The following is an 18,765-nucleotide window of genomic DNA, read 5'->3' on the forward strand; positions in this document are numbered from 1 at the left end:
AAACCTATTTGAATTCTGACATGTTTGCTGGATTCACAACCATGTAGCTTTAATTTGTATCTTTCATGAGTGATTTAATGAAAGTTAGATTTTATAGTAATTAATTTGAATTTGGAGCTCTGCATTTCTCTGGCTTTTTGCCAGGTGGACAGTAGCGTCCCGCCTAAACTCAGATTTTTGGATATAAATACGAACTTTACCAAACAAACATACATGTATTGTGTAACATGAAGTCCTATGAGTGTCATCTGATGAAATCATCAAAGGTTAGTGATAAATTTTATCTCTATTTCTGCTTTTTGTTACTCCTCGCTTTGCGGGAAAATGGCTGTCTTTTCTGTCTTTTCCTGGCTCATACCTAACATAATTTTTGGTGTGTTTTTGTCGTAAAACCTTTTTGAAATCGGACACTTTGCTGGATTTACAACAACTGTATCTTTAAAATGGTGTAAAATACTTGTATGTTTGAGGAATTTAAATTCGGATTTCTGTTGTTTTGAATTTGGCGCCCTGCAAATTCACTGGCTGTTGACGAGGTGGATGCAGGAATTCTTGAGGGAAACCTGTTTCAGTCTTCCAGAGATTTGAGACTGTGACAGAGGTTCACATTCCAGCAGGACAATTTAAGTTTTTATTTTACCTTTATGTACCTCTCTCGCATGGCCAACATCCAGTGAAAAGGCAGAGCCCAAATTCAAATAAATTTGTATAACAATTTACTTTCATGCATTACACCTAATTAATTAAAGCTACACTTGTTGTGAATACAGCCAACATATCAGATTTCAAAAAGGCTTTACGACGAAAGCACACCAAACGATTATGTTAGGTCAGTAATAGCCCAAAAAAACACAGCCATTTTTCCAGCCAAAGAGAGGAGTCCAAAAAGCATAAATAGAGATAAAATGAATCACTAACCTTTGATGATCTTCATCAGATGACACTCATAGGACTTCATGTTACACAATACATGTATGTTTTGTTCGATAAAGTTCATATATATAATATAATCTCAGTTAACAGTTTACATTGGCGCGTTATGTTCAGCAATGTTTTACCTCCAAAACATCTAGTGATTTTGCAGAGAGCCACATCAATTTACAGAAATATTCATTATAAATGTTGATGAAATACATGTTGTTATGCATGGAACTTTAGAGAAACTTCTCCTTAACCTCTTTCAGCTAGGGGCACTATTTTTATGTTTGGAAAAATAACGTTCCCGAGGTAAACGGACTATTCTCAGGCCCAGATGCTAGAATATGCATATAATTGACAGATTCTGATAGAAACACTCTAAAGTTTCCAGAACTGTCAAAATATTGTTTGTGAGTATAACAGAACTGATTTTGCAGGCTAAAAACCTGAGGAACTCCAACCCGGAAGTGCATTTTATTTGGAAAAAGCTCTGTTCCATTGCCTGCCAAAGGGGTATCAACCAGATTCATTTTCAAATAGCTTCCTTAGGCTGTGACCAGGCTTTAGACATAGTTTCAAGCTTTATTTTGAAAAATGAGCGAGATTTATCAAAACGCGCCAGGTGTCCTTTGATTAGTTTTGCGCCCGAGAGTTGTAGCTCGACATTTTCTTTCTCTGTAGTATTGAATAGTTTACCGTCCGGTTGAAATATTATCGAATGTATGTTAAAAACAACCTGAGGATTGATTATAAAAAACATTTGACATGTTTTACGAACACTACGGATACTTTTTGGAATTTTCGTCTGCCCTTCAGGACCGGAACGAGCCTGTGGTTTTCTGAACATAACGCGCAACCAAATGCGGTTTTTGGTTATAAAACTAATCTTTATCGAACAAAAATAACATTATTGTGTAACATCCGAAGATCATCAAAGGTAAGCGATTCATTTTATTGCTTTTCTGACTTTCGTGACCAAGCTAATTTGCGGCTAGCTGTTCTTACTTGTCTAGTGATTGATAAACTCACAAACGCTTGGATTGCTTTCGCTGTAAAGCATATTTCAAAATCTGACACGATAGGTGATTAACAACAAGCTAAAGTGTGTTTGGTATATTTCGCTTGTGATTTCATGATTATAAATATTTTTAGTATTTTCTTTTTATCTGCGTCTGTGAAAGCAAAGGATGCTATTATCTGAGGATAGCACAATAGTAAACAAAGACAGAGAGAAGCATATTTCAACCCTGCAGGCGCGACACAAAACGCAGAAATAAAAATATAATTCATGCCTTACCTTTGACGAGCTTCTGTTGTTGGCACTCCAATAGGTCCCATAAACATCACAAATGGTCCTTTTGTTCGATTAATTCCGTCGATATATATCCAAAATGTCCATTTATTTGGCACGTTTGATCCAGAAAAACACCGGTTCCAACTTGCTCAAACGTGACTAAAAAATATTTCAAAGGTTACCTGTAAACTTTGCCAAAACATTTCAAACTACTTTTGTAATACAACTTTAGGTATTTTTTAACGTTAATAATCGATTCAATTGAAGACGGGATGATCTGTGTTCAATACAGGAATTAAAACCGACTACAGCTAACTTTCTGGTCTCGCGCCTCTTGCAAACAGGACACCTAGAGTGACTCTCCTTCAAGACACTTCTTCATTACACAAAGGAATAACCTCAACCAATTTCTAAAGACTGTTAACATCCAGTGGAAGCGGTAGGAACTGCAAGCAGGTCCCTTAGAAATCTGGTTTCCCAATGAAAATTCATTGAAAAGAGAGTGACCTCAAAAAAAAGAAATCTGAATGGTTGTCCTCGGGGTTTCGCCTGCTAAATAAGTTCTGTTTCAGTCACAGACATGATTCAAACAGTTTTAGAAACGTAAGAGTGTTTTCTATCTAAATCTACTAATAATATGCATATCTTATCTTCTGGGGATGAGTAGTTGGCAGATTAATTTGGGCATGCTTTTCATCCAAAATTCCAAATGCTGCCCCCTACCCTAGAGAAGTTAAGAAATTGCTTTTTTCTGGCCACTCTTCCATAAAGCACAGCTCTGTGGAGTGTACGGCTTAAAGTGGTCCTATGGACAGATACTCCAATCTCCGCTGTGGAGCTTTGCAGCTCCTTCGGGGTTATCTTTGGTTTCTTTGTTGCCTCTCTCATTAATGCCCTCCTTGCCTGGTCCGTGCATTTTGGTGGGCAGCCCTCTCTTGATAGGTTTGTTGTGGTGCCATATATTCTTTCCATCTTTTAATAATGATCTGTACTTCTCCACTACTTTGTCCCTGACCTGTTTGGAGAGTTCCTTGGTCTTCATAGTGCCGCGTGCTTGGTTGTGCCCCTTGCTTCGTGACTCTGTGGCCATTCAGAGCAGGCGTATATATACGTAGATCATGTGACAGAACATGTGACACTTTGCACACAGGCAGACTTTATTTAACTAACTATGTGACTTCTGAAGGTAATTGGCTGCACCAGATCTTATTTAGGGGATTCATAGCAAAGGGGGTGAATACATATGCATGGACTGCTTTTCAGTTTTTTATTTTCTAGAATTTTTTTAAACAAGTCATTTTTTTCATTTTACTTCACCAATTCAGACTATTTTGTGTATGTCCATTACATGAAATCCAAATAAAAATCCATTTAAATTACAGGTTGTTATGCAACAAAATAGGAAAAATGCCAAGGGGGTGAATACTTTTGCAAGGCACTGTACTACAGCAGTAAGCATTCACAGTTGATGTCATTGAGTATTGGGTGGAAGGAAAGTGGGCCTATGGACAGTATGTGCAGCAGGTGGCTAGCTTAGCTTTTTACCGTGATGTACTGTAACCTTCTCTGACATCTGAAGTACTGACGCCTCCGAACAATAAATGCCATGGCTTTCAGGGGTCACTGGGTCAGCTGAAATGCTGGTGCTTTGTGAGGACATCGCAGCATGTTAGTACAGGAAACGTTACCGTATAAAACTACAGTATGTATCATATAAGGTTGAAACAAAGACATTTATAACTAACCCAAGATAGACCACAGCCTGTTGTTTCCAATGGAAGCAAATTAATCATAGTGGGAAGAACAAGCAAGGAGGTGGGCAGAGCCAAGCAAGAGCTAGCGAGATCCTATTGGTTTGTTCTAGCATGTATTTGCATATTTCCGTTCGGGAACGCCTACTCTGTGAAGTGCGCGTGTGCAATAACTCAATTAGTCCTTACACTCCTTCTGAACAACGCAATTTAAAAAAAACTTTGGCAAAGGGTAAACTCTACAAAACGTAACCCACTCTGATCATAACATATCCTACTTTTAGGATCAGAAAACTGTTTCATTGATGAGAAAATTRGCACAATGTCAGACAAAATCCATCTCGCTCGATCTTCTCCCATTTCCAGCCACTGGGCTTCCTCTCTGAGCGGAAATGCGAACCGGATGCTTCTGATTCATACATTAGTGATGTAACCTTCATCAGTGATTTAACATCTGTCTCATCTATGGTTGAACCGTTTTTAAACCGTTTTCAAATGTGAGGAAGGCACTTTAGATTTTAGAATGGAAGTCCATTTAACTGAATTGCTCTACTTTGCAAAGCAGGAGGAACAATTAACATTCCACTTAAAGATGACTGAAAATAGGATTTCTGGTCCTGTGTGACTCAGTCAGTAAAAGTATGGCGTTAGAAATGCAAGGTTGTCGGTTCAATTCCTGCAGTTTCAAGACGTGAAACTCTCTGTATTTTCAAGTATTGTGATGGCAGCATTATGTTGTGGGTATGCAAGTCACAGGTAGGGACTGGGAGTTTATCAGGATCAAAATATATACGAAAGGATCAAAGCCCAGGTAAAAAGTTAGAGGCAATCCTGTCTCTTTATTTTTCAGAGGGACAATTATACAAATTGAATGCCAAAGACATACCAGAATGTCTTTCCAAGAGGTGTTGACTGTTCCCCAGCGATCCAGTCTCAGTCCTAACTTTAAATCTGCTTAAAATTCAAAGACTGCTGTCCATCAATCATTCCCAACCAAAATTACTGAACTTTTTACAATTTTTACAAAACAATGAATGCATTGAGAAAATATTCAGACCACTTCAAATTTTCCACAATTTGTTACGTTGCAGCTTTATTCTAAAATGGATTAAATAGTTGTTTCCCTTCATCAATCTACACACAACACCCCATAATGACAAAGAAAAAACTGGTTTAAAAAAATTAAATGAAAAATAAACTGAAATATCACATTTACATACACTACCGTTCAAAAGTTTTAGAACACCTACTCATTCAAGGGTTTTTCTTTATTTGTACTATTTTCTACATTGTAGAATAATAGTGAAGACATCAAAACTATGAAATAACACATATGTAATCATGTAGTAACCAAAAAAGTGTTAATCAAATCAAAATATATTTTATATTTGAGATTCTTCAAATAGCCACCCTTTGCCTTGACAGCTTTGCATACTCTTGGCATTCTCTCAACCAGCTTCACGAGGAAGTCACCTGGAATGCATTTCAATTCATTAACAGGTGTGCCTTGTTAAAAGTTAATATGTGGAATTTCTTTCCTTCTTAATGCGTTTGAGCCAATCAGTTGTGTTGTGACAAGGTAGTGGTGGTATACAGAAGATAGCCTTATGTGGTAAACGACCAAGTACATATTATGGCAAGAACAGCTCAAATAAGCAAAGATAAACGACAGTCCGTCATTACTTTAAGACATGAAGGTCAGTTAATACGGAACATTTCAAGAACTTTGATAGTTTCTTCAAGTGCAGTTGCAAATACCATCAAGCACAATGGTGAAACAGGCTCTCATGAGGTCCGCCACAGAAATGGAAGACCCAGAATTACCTCTTTGCAGAGGATAAGTTCAGAAATTGCAGGCCAAATAAATGCTTCACAGAGTTCAAGTAACAGGCAAATCTCAATATCAACTGTTCAGAGGAGACTGTGAATCAGGCCTTCTTGGTTTAATTGCTGCAAAGAAACCACTACTAAATGACACCAATAATAAGAAGAGACTTGCTTGGGCCAAGAAACACGAGCAAAGGACATTAGACATCACCAACAAAAAAAATTTGGAACCCTTCCTCAGATCTGTGTCTCAACACAATCCTGTCTTGGAGCTCTATGGACAATTCCTTCGAACTCATGGCTTGGTTTTTACTCTGACGTGCACTGTCAACTGTGGGACCTTATATAGACAGGTGTGTACCTTTCCAAATCATGTCCAATCAATTGAATTTAACACAGGTGGACTCCAATCAAGTTGGGGAAACATCTCAAGGACGAGCAATGGAAACAAGATGCACCTGAGCTCAATTTTGAGTCTCATAGCAAAGGGTCTGAATACTTATGTAAATWARGTATTTCTGTTTTAGTTTTTTTATTAAATGTGCAAACATTTTCTAAAAACCTGTTTTCACTTAGTCATTATGGGGTATTGTGTGTAGGTTTGATGAGGATAAACATGTATTTAATCCATTTAAGATTAAGGCTGTATTTAAACATTTGGGGTGAAAACGTCAAGGGGTCTGAATACTTGTCGAATGCAYTGTATGTTGCCCTAAGAGTTGTGTAGAGTTGGTAGAATCTTATTCAAAATGATTTACAGCTGAAATTGCTGCCTAAGGGGCTTCCACCAAGTATCAATTCTGGGTTGTGAAGACATTCGCAATCAAGACATCTTCGTTTTAAGTTTGTTATTAAGTTATTCATTTWAAAAAACTTTCTATACTTTGTCTTTCACTTTGAAAATGCAGTAGATTGTGTAGATCTGTAGGAAAGACATCTAGTTTAATCATTTTTTAGATAGAAGTTTCAGGCAGCAAACTGTGACAAAACTGCGAGGGGTGTGTACACTTTCAATAGGCACTATGTGCCTAGGGGGGAATTCCGTCGAGTTATTGTGCGCGTAAATGGAACAATTCCATTTTTATGCAAAATTCTCTCTACCCGTATCCGGACGTTGAACTTAAGCATGCGAATATTATGCTATTCACCAACTATTCGTTTGGGGTGGATATCAAAAACATGAAGGTGTGGCAGAGGTGTGTCTACAGATATGCCGTATTTTGACAGTAACTCAATTCCCTCATAATTGTACCACCTTTAACTAGGCAAGTCAGTTAAGAACCAATTCTTATTTTCAATGACGGCCTAGGAACAGTGGGTTAATTGCCTTGTTCAGAGGCAGAACGACAGATTTTCACCTTGTCAGCTCAGGGATTTGATCTTGCAACCTTTCGGTTACTAGTTCAACGCTCTGACCACCATGCTACCTGCCATCCCAATGACCCTAAGCATACTGCTAAAGCAACATTCGAGTGATTTAAGTGGAAACATTTAAATGTCTTGGAATGGCCTAGTCAAAGCCCAGACCTCAATCCAATTGAGAATCTGTGGTATAACTTAAAGATTGCTGTACACCAGTGGAACCCATCCAACTTGAAGGAGCTGGAGCAGTTTTGCCTTGAAGAATGGGMAAAAATCCCAGTGGCTAGATATGCCAAGCTTATAGAGACATACCCCAAGAGACTTGCAGCTGTAATTGTTGCAATTGGTGGCTCTACAAAGTATTGACTTTGGGGGGGTGAATAGTTGTGCACACTCAAGTTTTCAGTTTTTTGGTTTTATTTCTTTTTTGTTTCACTTCAACGTGGTTGGCATGTTGTGTAAATCAAATGATACAAACCCCCCAAAAATCTATTTTAATTCCAGGTTGTAAGGCAACAAAATAGGAAAAATGCCAAGGGGAGTGAATACTTTCGCAAGCCACCGTATGTTGTAGTGTGTACTGTGGGTGCATTATGAAGGCATTATGGAGGGATGCTTTCGCTTTACTTTTGGTCTATAAGACATGATCTTACAAATATGCATCTCAAAGTTTTTGAGCCCTTTTGTTTGTCTGTGTGTGTGCGTTCTTGCATGTGTGCGTGTTCTTCCTTGTATGTGTATAGGGGTCTGGGACATGGTGCCTTCGGTGAGGTGTATGAAGGGATGGCAGCGGGGATACCTGGAGAGCCAAGTCCCATGCAAGTAGCAGTCAAGGTGAGCCCTGACACAAACAAAAAACAAGAAATAAACAAACAAACTTACACACAGAATATAAAGGGCCTCATTCATCTGTAATATCAGCAAGAATGTGTGTGTATTGGGTACGTATTTTATTCACAAACAGTTCARTGTTTGAGCTTATGTTGATTTTTTATTGAACCTTTATTTAGGCAGGGGAGTCCTATTTGAGATTCAGGTCACTTTTTCGATGGAGCTCTGCAATGAGCCCCACTGTGCAGATTTATCCTTAGTTCTGCACATCTGTCTACACAGCATTGTCTATGTTCTCTCTGAATGTCCTCATTGTGTGTTCTGTGTGCGTCCCCTATAGACACTCCCTGAGGTGTGCTCTGAGCAGGATGAGCTTGACTTTGTCATGGAGGCTCTCATTATCAGGTAACACAAACCACGTTTCATGCAAGCAAAGTCATACCGTATGCAAATAAATCACAACAGGTGTGATGGAAACATAAAGTGTTGGTACAATTTCACAAATGTTGACAGACAATTTGTTCGTTCGACATGGTGGGATCTTTTTGTGTCGGTAAAATTAATTATGGGACAATTGCGGTGGAAACTATTTTATGCGTAGTTATTTATATAATAAACCATCGTATCGAAGTAAACTTAAAGCCACCCAATGATATGCTCCATTGTGGTACCACTACAATGTGGAAAAGCATTAGAGTTTATAGGAAGATGAAATAGTTTTGATTAACTTTCCTGGTGGTTAAGTGATGGACGGTGATGAGCTTCATCCACATGTCCAATAAATATCTAGGGTTTTATTTGAATGCTCGTGACACGATGATAAACACTTGACTGCCAATTATCAAATAAAAATGACGTTGGTCTCATTCCATTTCATTATATAACCTACCCCCATTTTGTCAGCTAACTGTTGTCTAGAGAGCATGCTCCAAAACCAGATATGCTATAAAACGCAACARTTTTAGTGACAAACTGTCAGTGGAGTTGAAAATGTGATGGAAACCCATCTAACTTATGTTTTTTTATTTGGTACATGGGACTTTAACCACAAAAGTTATTTTTATGTGAACTACCTCATCACGCACAGCCTTTTATCCAACAAATCAATTTGATGGAAACACATCACTGATGGAAAAAATTTCATATTGTTTTTATGCAGATTTTTGAATATTAACATGAAAATCTGTCGGCAATTGGATGGAAACCTAGTTACAGTCACAAACCTAAGCACACGCACGCACTCAAACACTCTCTATCTCTCTCTCTCTCTCTCTCACACACACACACACACACCTACACACAGCTTTTGGTTGAAGACATATTGCAAACATGCTCCATGGCAGACTATTCTTCAGCAACCATGTACTGTAATCTCGCTTCCTTTCCCCTCATCCCCCACTCTCTCCCTTCTTTCCTTCTTCCCCCTCTCTCTCTTTCCCTCTCCTCCCTCCATTCCTTCCCCTCTCTTTTCTCCCTCTCCCCCTGCAGTAAATTCAGCCACCTGAACATAGTGCGGTGTATAGGGGTGAGTCTACAGGGCCTACCACGCTTCATCCTATTGGAATTAATGGCTGGAGGAGACCTCAAGAGTTTCCTGAGAGAGATGCGGCCCAGACTGGTCAGTTCAGTTGCCAGTTTGTCCCCGTATTTTCAAAATGTACAGTGCGTTAGTTCAGAGCGGTAGTGCTTTAGTGCACAGCGCAAGTGTTTTTGTTATAGGAATATGTTGTCTTGCTCTAAGTCACAACAGCCAGAGATGGTACCTTGGAGCAGAGATTTCTGAAACCTTGAAAAGTAAGTTGGACTAAATTTCCAAATTGTTAAAAGGTTTGAAAAACAATTGTAAGAAATGCAACAGTTGGACAGTGGATAACTTTATTTTTTTTTTTTTCAATCACATATTGACTGGATAATAGCACTTAAAATATTTTACTGGCAACGGACAGATAAAGAATGAAGTTCAGGGATTTTGGTGGAATTCAGGTATTCAATTTATTGTAAAATAAAAAATGTTGTTTCTTAGAATGCATTCATATATACAGTATATTCTCTAATGGTATCAGGTATTCTTTTAATATTTTGTTTGAATAAAATTGTATGTGCCTAATTTGCATAAATACACTAGGTATATTAGCATAAACACTACATGCCAAAGTATGTGGATACCTGCTCTTCTGGGAAGGCTTTCTAAAGTGGCTTGCGAAAGTATTCACCCCTTTGGCATTTTTACTATTTTGTTCTTACAACCTGGAATTMAAATGTATTTCTGGTGGGTTTGTATCATTTCATTTACACAACATGCCTACCACGTTGAAGATGCAAATTTCTATTGTGAAACAAACAAGAAATAAGACCCCCCCCAAAAAAGAACTTGAGCATTCATCATTATTCACCCCCCCAAGTCAATACTTTGTAGAGCCACCTTTTGCAGCAATTACAGCTGCAATTCTCTTGGGGTATGTCTCTATAACCTTGGCACATCTAGCCACTGGGACTTTTGCCCATTCTTCAAGGCAAAACTGCTCCAGCTCCTTCAAGTTGGATGGGTGCCGCTGGTGTACAGCAATCTTTAAGTCATACCACAGATTCTCAGTTGTTTCCCCTTAAACCACTCGAGTGTTGCTATAGCAGTATGCTTAGGGTCATTGTCCTGCTGGAAGGTGAACCTCCGTCACAGTCTCAAATCTCTGGAAGACTGAAACAGGTTTCCCTAATTAATTTCCCTGTATTTAGCGCCATCCATCATTCCTTCAATTCTGACCAGTTTCCCAGTCCCTGCCAATGAAAAACATCCCCACAGCATGATGCTGCCACCACCATGCTTCACTGTGGGGATGRWGTTCTCGGGGTGATGAGAGTTGTTGGGTTTGCCCCAGACATAGAATTTTCCTTTCCTTKGAGTTTTGGTGGGCAGAACTCTCTAGGCAGGTTAGTTGTGGTGCCAAATTCTTTCCATTTTTTWAATAATGGATTTAATGGTGCTCCGTGGGATTATCAAAGTATCTAATCTGTACTTTTCCACAACTTTGTCCCTGACCTGTTTGGAGAGCTCCTTTTTCTTCATGGTGCCACTTGCTTAGTGGTGTTGCAGACTCTGGGGCCTTTCAGAACAGGTGTATATATACACTGAGATCATGTGACAGATCATGTGACACAGGTTGCACACAGGTTGACTTTATTTAACTAATTATGTGACTTCGGAAGGTAATTGGTTGCACCAGATCTTATTTAGGGGCTTCATAGCAAAGGTGGTGAATACATATGCATGGACCACTTTTCAGTTTTTTATATTTTTGAATTTTTTTAAACAATATTTTTTTTTCATTTTACTTCACCAATTCAGACTATTTTGTGTATGTCCATTACATGAAATCCAAATAAATATCAATTTTAAATTACAGGTTTTAATGCAACAAAATAGGAAAAACGCCAAKGAGGATGAATACTTTTGCAAGGCCCACTGTACTAGATGTTGGAACATTGTTGTGGGGACCATTTCTGTATGGACCTGCCAAGCTGAAACAGGAAAGGGCCTTCCCCAAACTGTTATCACAAAGTTGGAAGCACAGAATTGTCTCGAATTTCATAGTATGCTGTAGCGTTAAGATTTCCCTTCACTGGAACTAAGAGGCCTAGGCCGAACCATGAAAAATAGCCCCAGACCATTATGCCTCCTCCACCAAACGTTACAGTTGGCACAATGCATTGGGGCAGGTAATGATCACCTGGCATCCGCCAAACTCAGGTTCGTACTGCCAGATTGTGAAGCGTAATTCATCACTCCAGAGAACACGTTTCCACTGCTCCAGAGTCCAATTGCGGCGAGTTTTACACCTCTCCAGCTCACGCTTGGCATTGCGTATGGGGATCTTAGGCTTGTGTGCGGCTGCTCGGCCATGGAAACCCATTTCATGAAGCTCCCGACTAACAGTTCTTGTGCTGACGTTGCTTCTAGAGGCAGTTTGGAACTCGGTAGTGAGTGTCGCTACACGCTTCAGCACTCGGTGTCCCCGTTCTGTGGTTTACCACTTCGCGGCTGAGCAGTGGTTGCGCCTAGACGTCTCCACTTACAGTTGACCACGGCAGCTCTAGCAGAGCAGAGATTTGATGAACTGACTTGTTGGAATTGTGGCATCCTATGACGGTGCTACATTGAAAGTCACTGAGCTCTTCAGTAAGACTATTCTACTGCTAATGTTTGTCTATGGAGATTGCATGACTGTGTGCTTGATTTTATGCACCTGTCAGCAACAGCTGGGGCTGAAATAGCCAGTCCCCTCATTTAAAGGGGCATCCACATACTTGTGTGGTAATATAGTGTATGAATAAATTAACATAAGGGGTGGAACAGGGCTGCAACCACCAAAAATGTGCTCTGTCTAGGCCTACCTGCACGCACCTGCACTGTCTAGACTGCCTCATTAATTACTATTGTTGTCACGTTCTGTCGCATAATTCAAGTGTGTCAATAGCAGGATACTCTCGAATAAAAAAATGTCAGATTATACCGATCTATACATAATGTCACTATAATCCAAGTGTTCATTTTCGGAAGTCACTTTCATTGCATCTCAATAGTAAACATTTCAACTTCTATTCAATTATAACTTTTTTCAATTCCACAAAAAAATGAACACCCATCAAAATAAATATATGTTTATTCTCTTGCTTGTGATGTACTGTAAGTGTTGAGACGATGCGCTAACTCCCAGACGAAGCTTTAGCGTTCTTATAGATTCAACAGAAAGACAATATTCCATTGAGCCATTACCGGGTGTGTTTGATAGAAAGGTCATTACAAACATTAACATAACGTTAATGAGAAAAAAACAACAGGCACAAGCAAGATTATGAAAGAGTCACAGGAGTAAAATGAAAGCAATCAATCCAGCTAAATTTAAGTGACAAGTGGATTGTTCACCCCTCAAACACAGGAAATATATTCTGAAAACGGCAGATCCTCAGATGGGCGGGGAATGCATGTTGCTAGTTCTTTGTTAGTCTTGGTTGTGGAGCTTTGCTTACATTGATTAGATTTGGGTATGTCATTTTAGGCAAAAATTGAAAAAAAAGGGTCCGATCCTTAATTAAGATAGAGGTACTTCACAGAGTAAACTAACTCTTTCAATCTGAAAGCTAACAGAGGAACAACAAAGGATGCAACAGCTGTTTGGCTGCTGTGCTCTACAGTGAATCTGTCTCCGTTTTGTTTGGGAATCTGTCTGCCAGTTGGTCAACCTATCTGCATGTCTGTCATGTCTATGTCTTCTTTAATCTTTTATCAGTCTAATTCTTTGTCTTTTTGTATGTCTACCTTTTTTTGTGTGTAGAAGCTTGAATGTCTGTCAGTCTGTCTGACTGATTTGATTTACTGTCTGTCTGATTCTCTGTCTGTTCATCTGATTCTCTGTCTGTTCATCTGAGTCCTGTCTGTCTACGCTAGCTGCTCCAGTCTGTCTGTCTGTCCTGTCTGTCTGATTCTCGTCTGTCTGTCTGATTCTCCTCTGTTCATCTGATTCTCTGTCTGTTCATCTGAGTCTGTCTGTCTGTCTGTTCATCTGAGTCTGTCTGTCTGTCTGTTCATCTGAGGTCTGTCTGTCTGTCTGTCTGTTCTGTCTGTCTGTCTGTCTGTCTGTCTGTCTGTCTGTCTGTCTGTCTGTCGTCTGTCTGTCTGTCTGTCCTCTCTCTCTCTCTCTCTATCGGCTCTATTCAATCCGTAGCGCTGAAGATTTATTTGTATTATTTTTATTTCACCTTTATTTAACCAGGTAGGCCAGTTGAAGAACAAGTTCTTGTTTACAACTACGAACTGGCCAAGATAAAGTAAAGCAGTGCGACATAAACAACAACACAGAGTTACACATGGGATAAACAAACGTACAGTCAATAACACAATAGAAAAATCTGTATACAAATGTAGTAAGGAGGTAAGGCAATAAATASGACAATAGTGGCGAAGTAATTACAATTTCGCAATTTACACTGGAGTGATATATGTGCAGATGAGGATGTGCAAGTAGAAATACTGCTGTGCAAAAGGGCAGAAAAACAAATATGGGGATGAGGTAGGTAGTTGATTGGATGGGCTATTTACAGATGGGCTGTGTACAGCTGCGGCAATCGGTAAGCTGCTCTGACAGCTGACGCTTAAAGTTAGTGAGGGAGATATAAGTGTAACGGATTTCCTCTTCGTCTGAAGAGGAGTAGCAAGGATCGGACCAATGTGCAGCGTGGTAGGTGTCCATAATGAGATATTTAATAAATCAACAGAACACTTAGCAAAAGCACAAACAAACAACCGAAACAGTCCCRTATGGTGCAAACACAGACACAGGAAACAACCACCCACAAAACACAATAGAAAACAGGCTACCTAAATATGGCTCCCAATCAGAGACAACGACTGACACCTGCCTCTGATTGAGAACCATACTAGGCCAAACATAGAAATATAACAACAGAACAAAACATAGAAAAACAACATAGAATGCCCACCCCAACTCACGCCCTGACCAAACTAAAATAAAGACATAAAAACGGAACAAAGGTCAGAACGYGACAATAAGTCTCCAACTTCAGTGATTTTTGCAATTCGTTCCAGTCATTGGCAGCAGAGAACTGGAAGGAAAGGAGGCCAAAGCAGGTGTTGGATTTGGGGATGACCAGTGAAATATACCTGCTGGAGCGCGTGCCACGGGTGGGTGTTGCTATGGTGACCAGTGAGCTGAGATAAGGTGGAGCTTTACCTAGCAAAGACTTATAGAACCTGGAGCCAGTGGGTTTGGCGACGAATATGTAACGAGAACCAGCCAACGAGAGCATAGAGGTCGCAGTGGTGGGTAGTATATGGGGCTTTGGTGACAAAACGGATGGCACTGTGATAGACTGCATCCAATCTGCTGAGTAGAGTGTTGGAGGCTATTTTGTAAATGACATCGCCGAAGTCAAGGATCGGTAGGATAGGGTATGTTTGGCAGCATGAGTGAAGGAGGCTTTGTTGCGAAATAGGAAGCCGATTCTAGATTTAACTTTGGATTGGAGATGCTTAATGTGAGTCTGGAAGGAGAGTTTACAGTCTAGCCAGACACCTATAGTTGTCCACATATTCTAAGTCAGAACCGTCCAGAGTAGTGATGCTAGTCGGGGGGGTGGGCAGCGATCGGTTGAAGAGCATTCATTTATTTTTACTAGCAGAACCCCTCGACAACATCCGCTGAAAAGGCAGAGCGTGAAATTCAAAAATATTTTTKGGAAATATTAAACTTTCATACATTCACAAGTGCAATACACCAAATTAAAGTTTAACTTCTTGTTAATCTACCCATCGTGTCCGATTTCAAAAAGGCTTTACAGCGAAAGCACACCATATCATTATGTTAGGTCAGAAGCTAGTCACAAAAAACATACAGCCATTTTCCAGCCAAAGACAGGAGTCACAAAAAGCAGAAATAGAGATAAAATGAATCACTAACCTTTGATGATCTTCATCAGATGGCACCCATAGGACTTCATGTTACACAATACACAATTTGTTCGATAAAGTTCATATTTATATCCAAAAATCTCAGTTTACATTGTCGCGTTATGTTCAGTAATGTTGTGCCTCGAAAACATCTGSCGAATTTGCAGAGAGCCACATCAATTTAGTGTAAATACTCATCATAAACGTTGATAAAAGATACAAGTGTTATGCACAGAATTAAACATATACTTCTCCTTAATGCAACCGCTGTCAGATTTCAAAAAAGCTTTACCGAAAAAGCACACCATGCAATAATCTGAGTACAGCGCTCAGACACAAAAACAAGCCATACAGATACCCGCCATGTTGTGGAGTCAGTAAAAGTCAGAAATAAAGTTATAAATATTCACTTACCTTTGATGATCTTCATCAGAATGCACTCCCAGGAATCCCAGTTCCACAATAAATATTTGTTTTGTTCGATAAAGTCCATAATTTATGTCCAAATACCTTCTTTTTGTTAGCGCGTTTAGTTCACCAATCGAAAATCACAAGGCGCGGGCAAGTCCAGGCGAAAGTTCAGACGAAAAGTCCAAAAAGTTATATTACAGTTCGTAGAAACATGTCAAACGATGTATTGAATCAATATTTAGGATGTTTTTATCATAAATCTTCAATAATGTTTCAACCGGACAATTCCTTTGTCTTTAGAAAGGAAAAGGAACAGAGCTCGCTCTCACGGCCGCGCGCATGATTTGGCTCATGGCCTTCTGCCAGACGCCTTAGTCAAACAGCTCTTATTCGCTCCCCCTTCACAGTAGAATCCTGAAACAAGGTTCTAAAGACTGTTGACATTTAGTGGAAGCATTAGGAGGTGCAATATGACCCCATTTACACTGTATATTGGAAAGGCAATGAGTTGAAAAACTACAAACCTCAGATTTCCCACTTCCTGGTTGGATWTTTCTCAGGTTTTTGCCTGCCATATGTGTTCTGTTATACTCATAGACATCATTCAAACAGTTGTAGAAACTTCAGAGTGTTTTCTATCCAAATATACTAATACTATGCATGTATTAGCTTCTGGAACTGAGTAGCAGGCAGTTTACTCTGGGCATGCTTTTCATCCGAACATGAAAATGCTGCCCCCTATCCCAAACAGGTTAAAAACAAATTCTTATTTAGATCCGCGTTATAGGGCGATTGAAATGTAAAGGTAATTTCCGATTGAGCAGACATATGCAGCGTTTACCATGAGTACAGTCTCTGAAAACGGGAACATTGTCTTTAAATTTAAATTGCGCTATAGAGCGGGTCTTCAGCTCTACAGACTGAATCAAGCCCAATGTATATATGAGCCTGATCTCTTCCTCTCTATCTGGTATCTCTCTATAGGAGCACCCTTCTAGTCTATCCATGGAGGACCTGCTCAACGTGGCCAGAGACATAGCACAGGGATGCCAATACCTGGAGGAGAACCAGTTTATACACCGGTAGGCCTAATGTGGTAGAGAAACATACTGTACATGGATTTATGTGTGTGCACAGTGTGCACATTATGTATAGTCAAACCCACACAATATGCAATGACAGACAAATACACTCTCACACACACACACTAATTTCACCCACTTACTGTATACATACGCACTCACAAACAGCAGTGCACACACACACCACAAAGACACAGTCCCCCACATTCACACCCTCCCAAACAAAAACAGATGGGAACAGAAAGGTTTGCCTGCTTCCCCGGCAACACCAGCAATCGCCTTGCTCGGTTTCCACGGCGTCCGTACCTGTGACAGAATTTCCCTTTAACCCGCAACTTCCTGCAAGTCATCCAATGACAAACGAGCCCAATTAAAGCTTATTTACCCCAAAATGTGCTGTCAACTATTATACCGCCTAATGGTGTCACCGGAGTGTAGCTACAGACACACACACACACATACACACGCAGACGCTAGCATGCACAGACACGAACACAACACACAGAAGCACTAGGCTACACACACTACACACACACACACACCAGCTCGACTCCTTATTACAATTCACAGCCACCATCATCATCCTTGAGGCCACTACGTGTGAGTACGTGTCACTAGACTACATTTTCTTGAGGAAAACCTGCATTGACGACATGCTCTCTTGGAGCGCATTAAGTATCAACTGCAATATCTCGAAGAGTGTGTTTGCTGCTTTGTCATAACACTCAAATACTGCAGCCTCTTAAATCGTATTACAATCCCATACAACATAAATGTATGCATATGCTAAATCTGGCTGTGAATAACATTGTTTTGCTTAATCCGAATTCAAACAGTTCAGATTAACCAATTTAATGTTCAGTTAACCATAGCATCTCACTGTGCCTTATAAACAGACCCCAGATCAGAGGTAAAATTTTCTGAAAGCTGAACCCTGTCATGAAAAGTGCTGTAGAAATTGTTTCTGTAACACTCAGAGACAAATTTTAACTCCTATAGAAACTATAGAATGTTTTCTATCCAATAATAACAATAATATGCAATATTGTTACGATCAAGAATCTTGAGTAGAGCAGTTTAATTTGCGAAATGTAAAAAAAAAATAAATTGCTTACAGCTCCCCCTATTGACAAAAAGTTAAATGCTTAATGCTTTAATACATGAATCTGTTATTCCAATAATCGCAAACTCAATTGTTTAAGGGTGGGAGTGGAAACCAACATGGACACAACAGAGTGGGCTACACTACACGATTCTAAAACAAATATGTGTTTTGAGTTCTCTGTTTGCCCTTATTCTACCATGGGGATAAGAGACACACTTTTTAAATGTAATCTTTATTTAACTAGGCAAGTCAGTTAAGAACAAATTCTTATTTACAATGATGGCCTACTGGGGAACGGTGGGTTAACTGCCTTGTACCATGTCAGCTCAGGGACTTGATCAGGCAACCTTTCGGTTACTGGCCCAACTCTCTAAGCACTAGGTTACCTGCCGCCACACACACATACAGACGCTCAAGCGCGCCTCGCACACACGCACACCGACCGACAGACAGACAAGCGCCACACAATAACACAGACAGACAGACAAGCATGCACACACTGCAACAGACGACACGACAGACACAGAAGAACAGACAGACAGACAGACAGACAGAAGACAGACAGAGACAGACAGACAGACAGACAGACAGACAGACAGACAGACAGACAGACAGACAGACGACAGACAGACAGACAGACAGACAGACAGACAGGCAGGACGGCACGCACTAGACACGACGCGGACTCGACGAAGACGCGCACACACTAACACGGACAGACA

General features: G+C 39.9%; 1 protein-coding gene across 1 annotated transcript in view; it reads left to right on the forward strand.

The window, feature by feature from the left end:
* Nucleotides 1-18,765, forward strand: part of alk (ALK receptor tyrosine kinase) — a 196,348-nt gene that overhangs the window by 139,091 nt on the left and 38,492 nt on the right. The window contains exons 16-19 of the mRNA XM_070445291.1: nt 7,896-7,986; nt 8,324-8,388; nt 9,472-9,601; nt 16,841-16,938. Coding sequence (XP_070301392.1) covers nt 7,896-7,986; nt 8,324-8,388; nt 9,472-9,601; nt 16,841-16,938 — 384 coding nt within the window. The remainder of the gene's footprint in view (nt 1-7,895; nt 7,987-8,323; nt 8,389-9,471; nt 9,602-16,840; nt 16,939-18,765) is intronic.

This window comes from Salvelinus sp. IW2-2015, linkage group LG10 (assembly GCF_002910315.2).
Source record: "Salvelinus sp. IW2-2015 linkage group LG10, ASM291031v2, whole genome shotgun sequence".
Lineage (NCBI taxonomy): Eukaryota > Metazoa > Chordata > Actinopteri > Salmoniformes > Salmonidae > Salvelinus > Salvelinus sp. IW2-2015.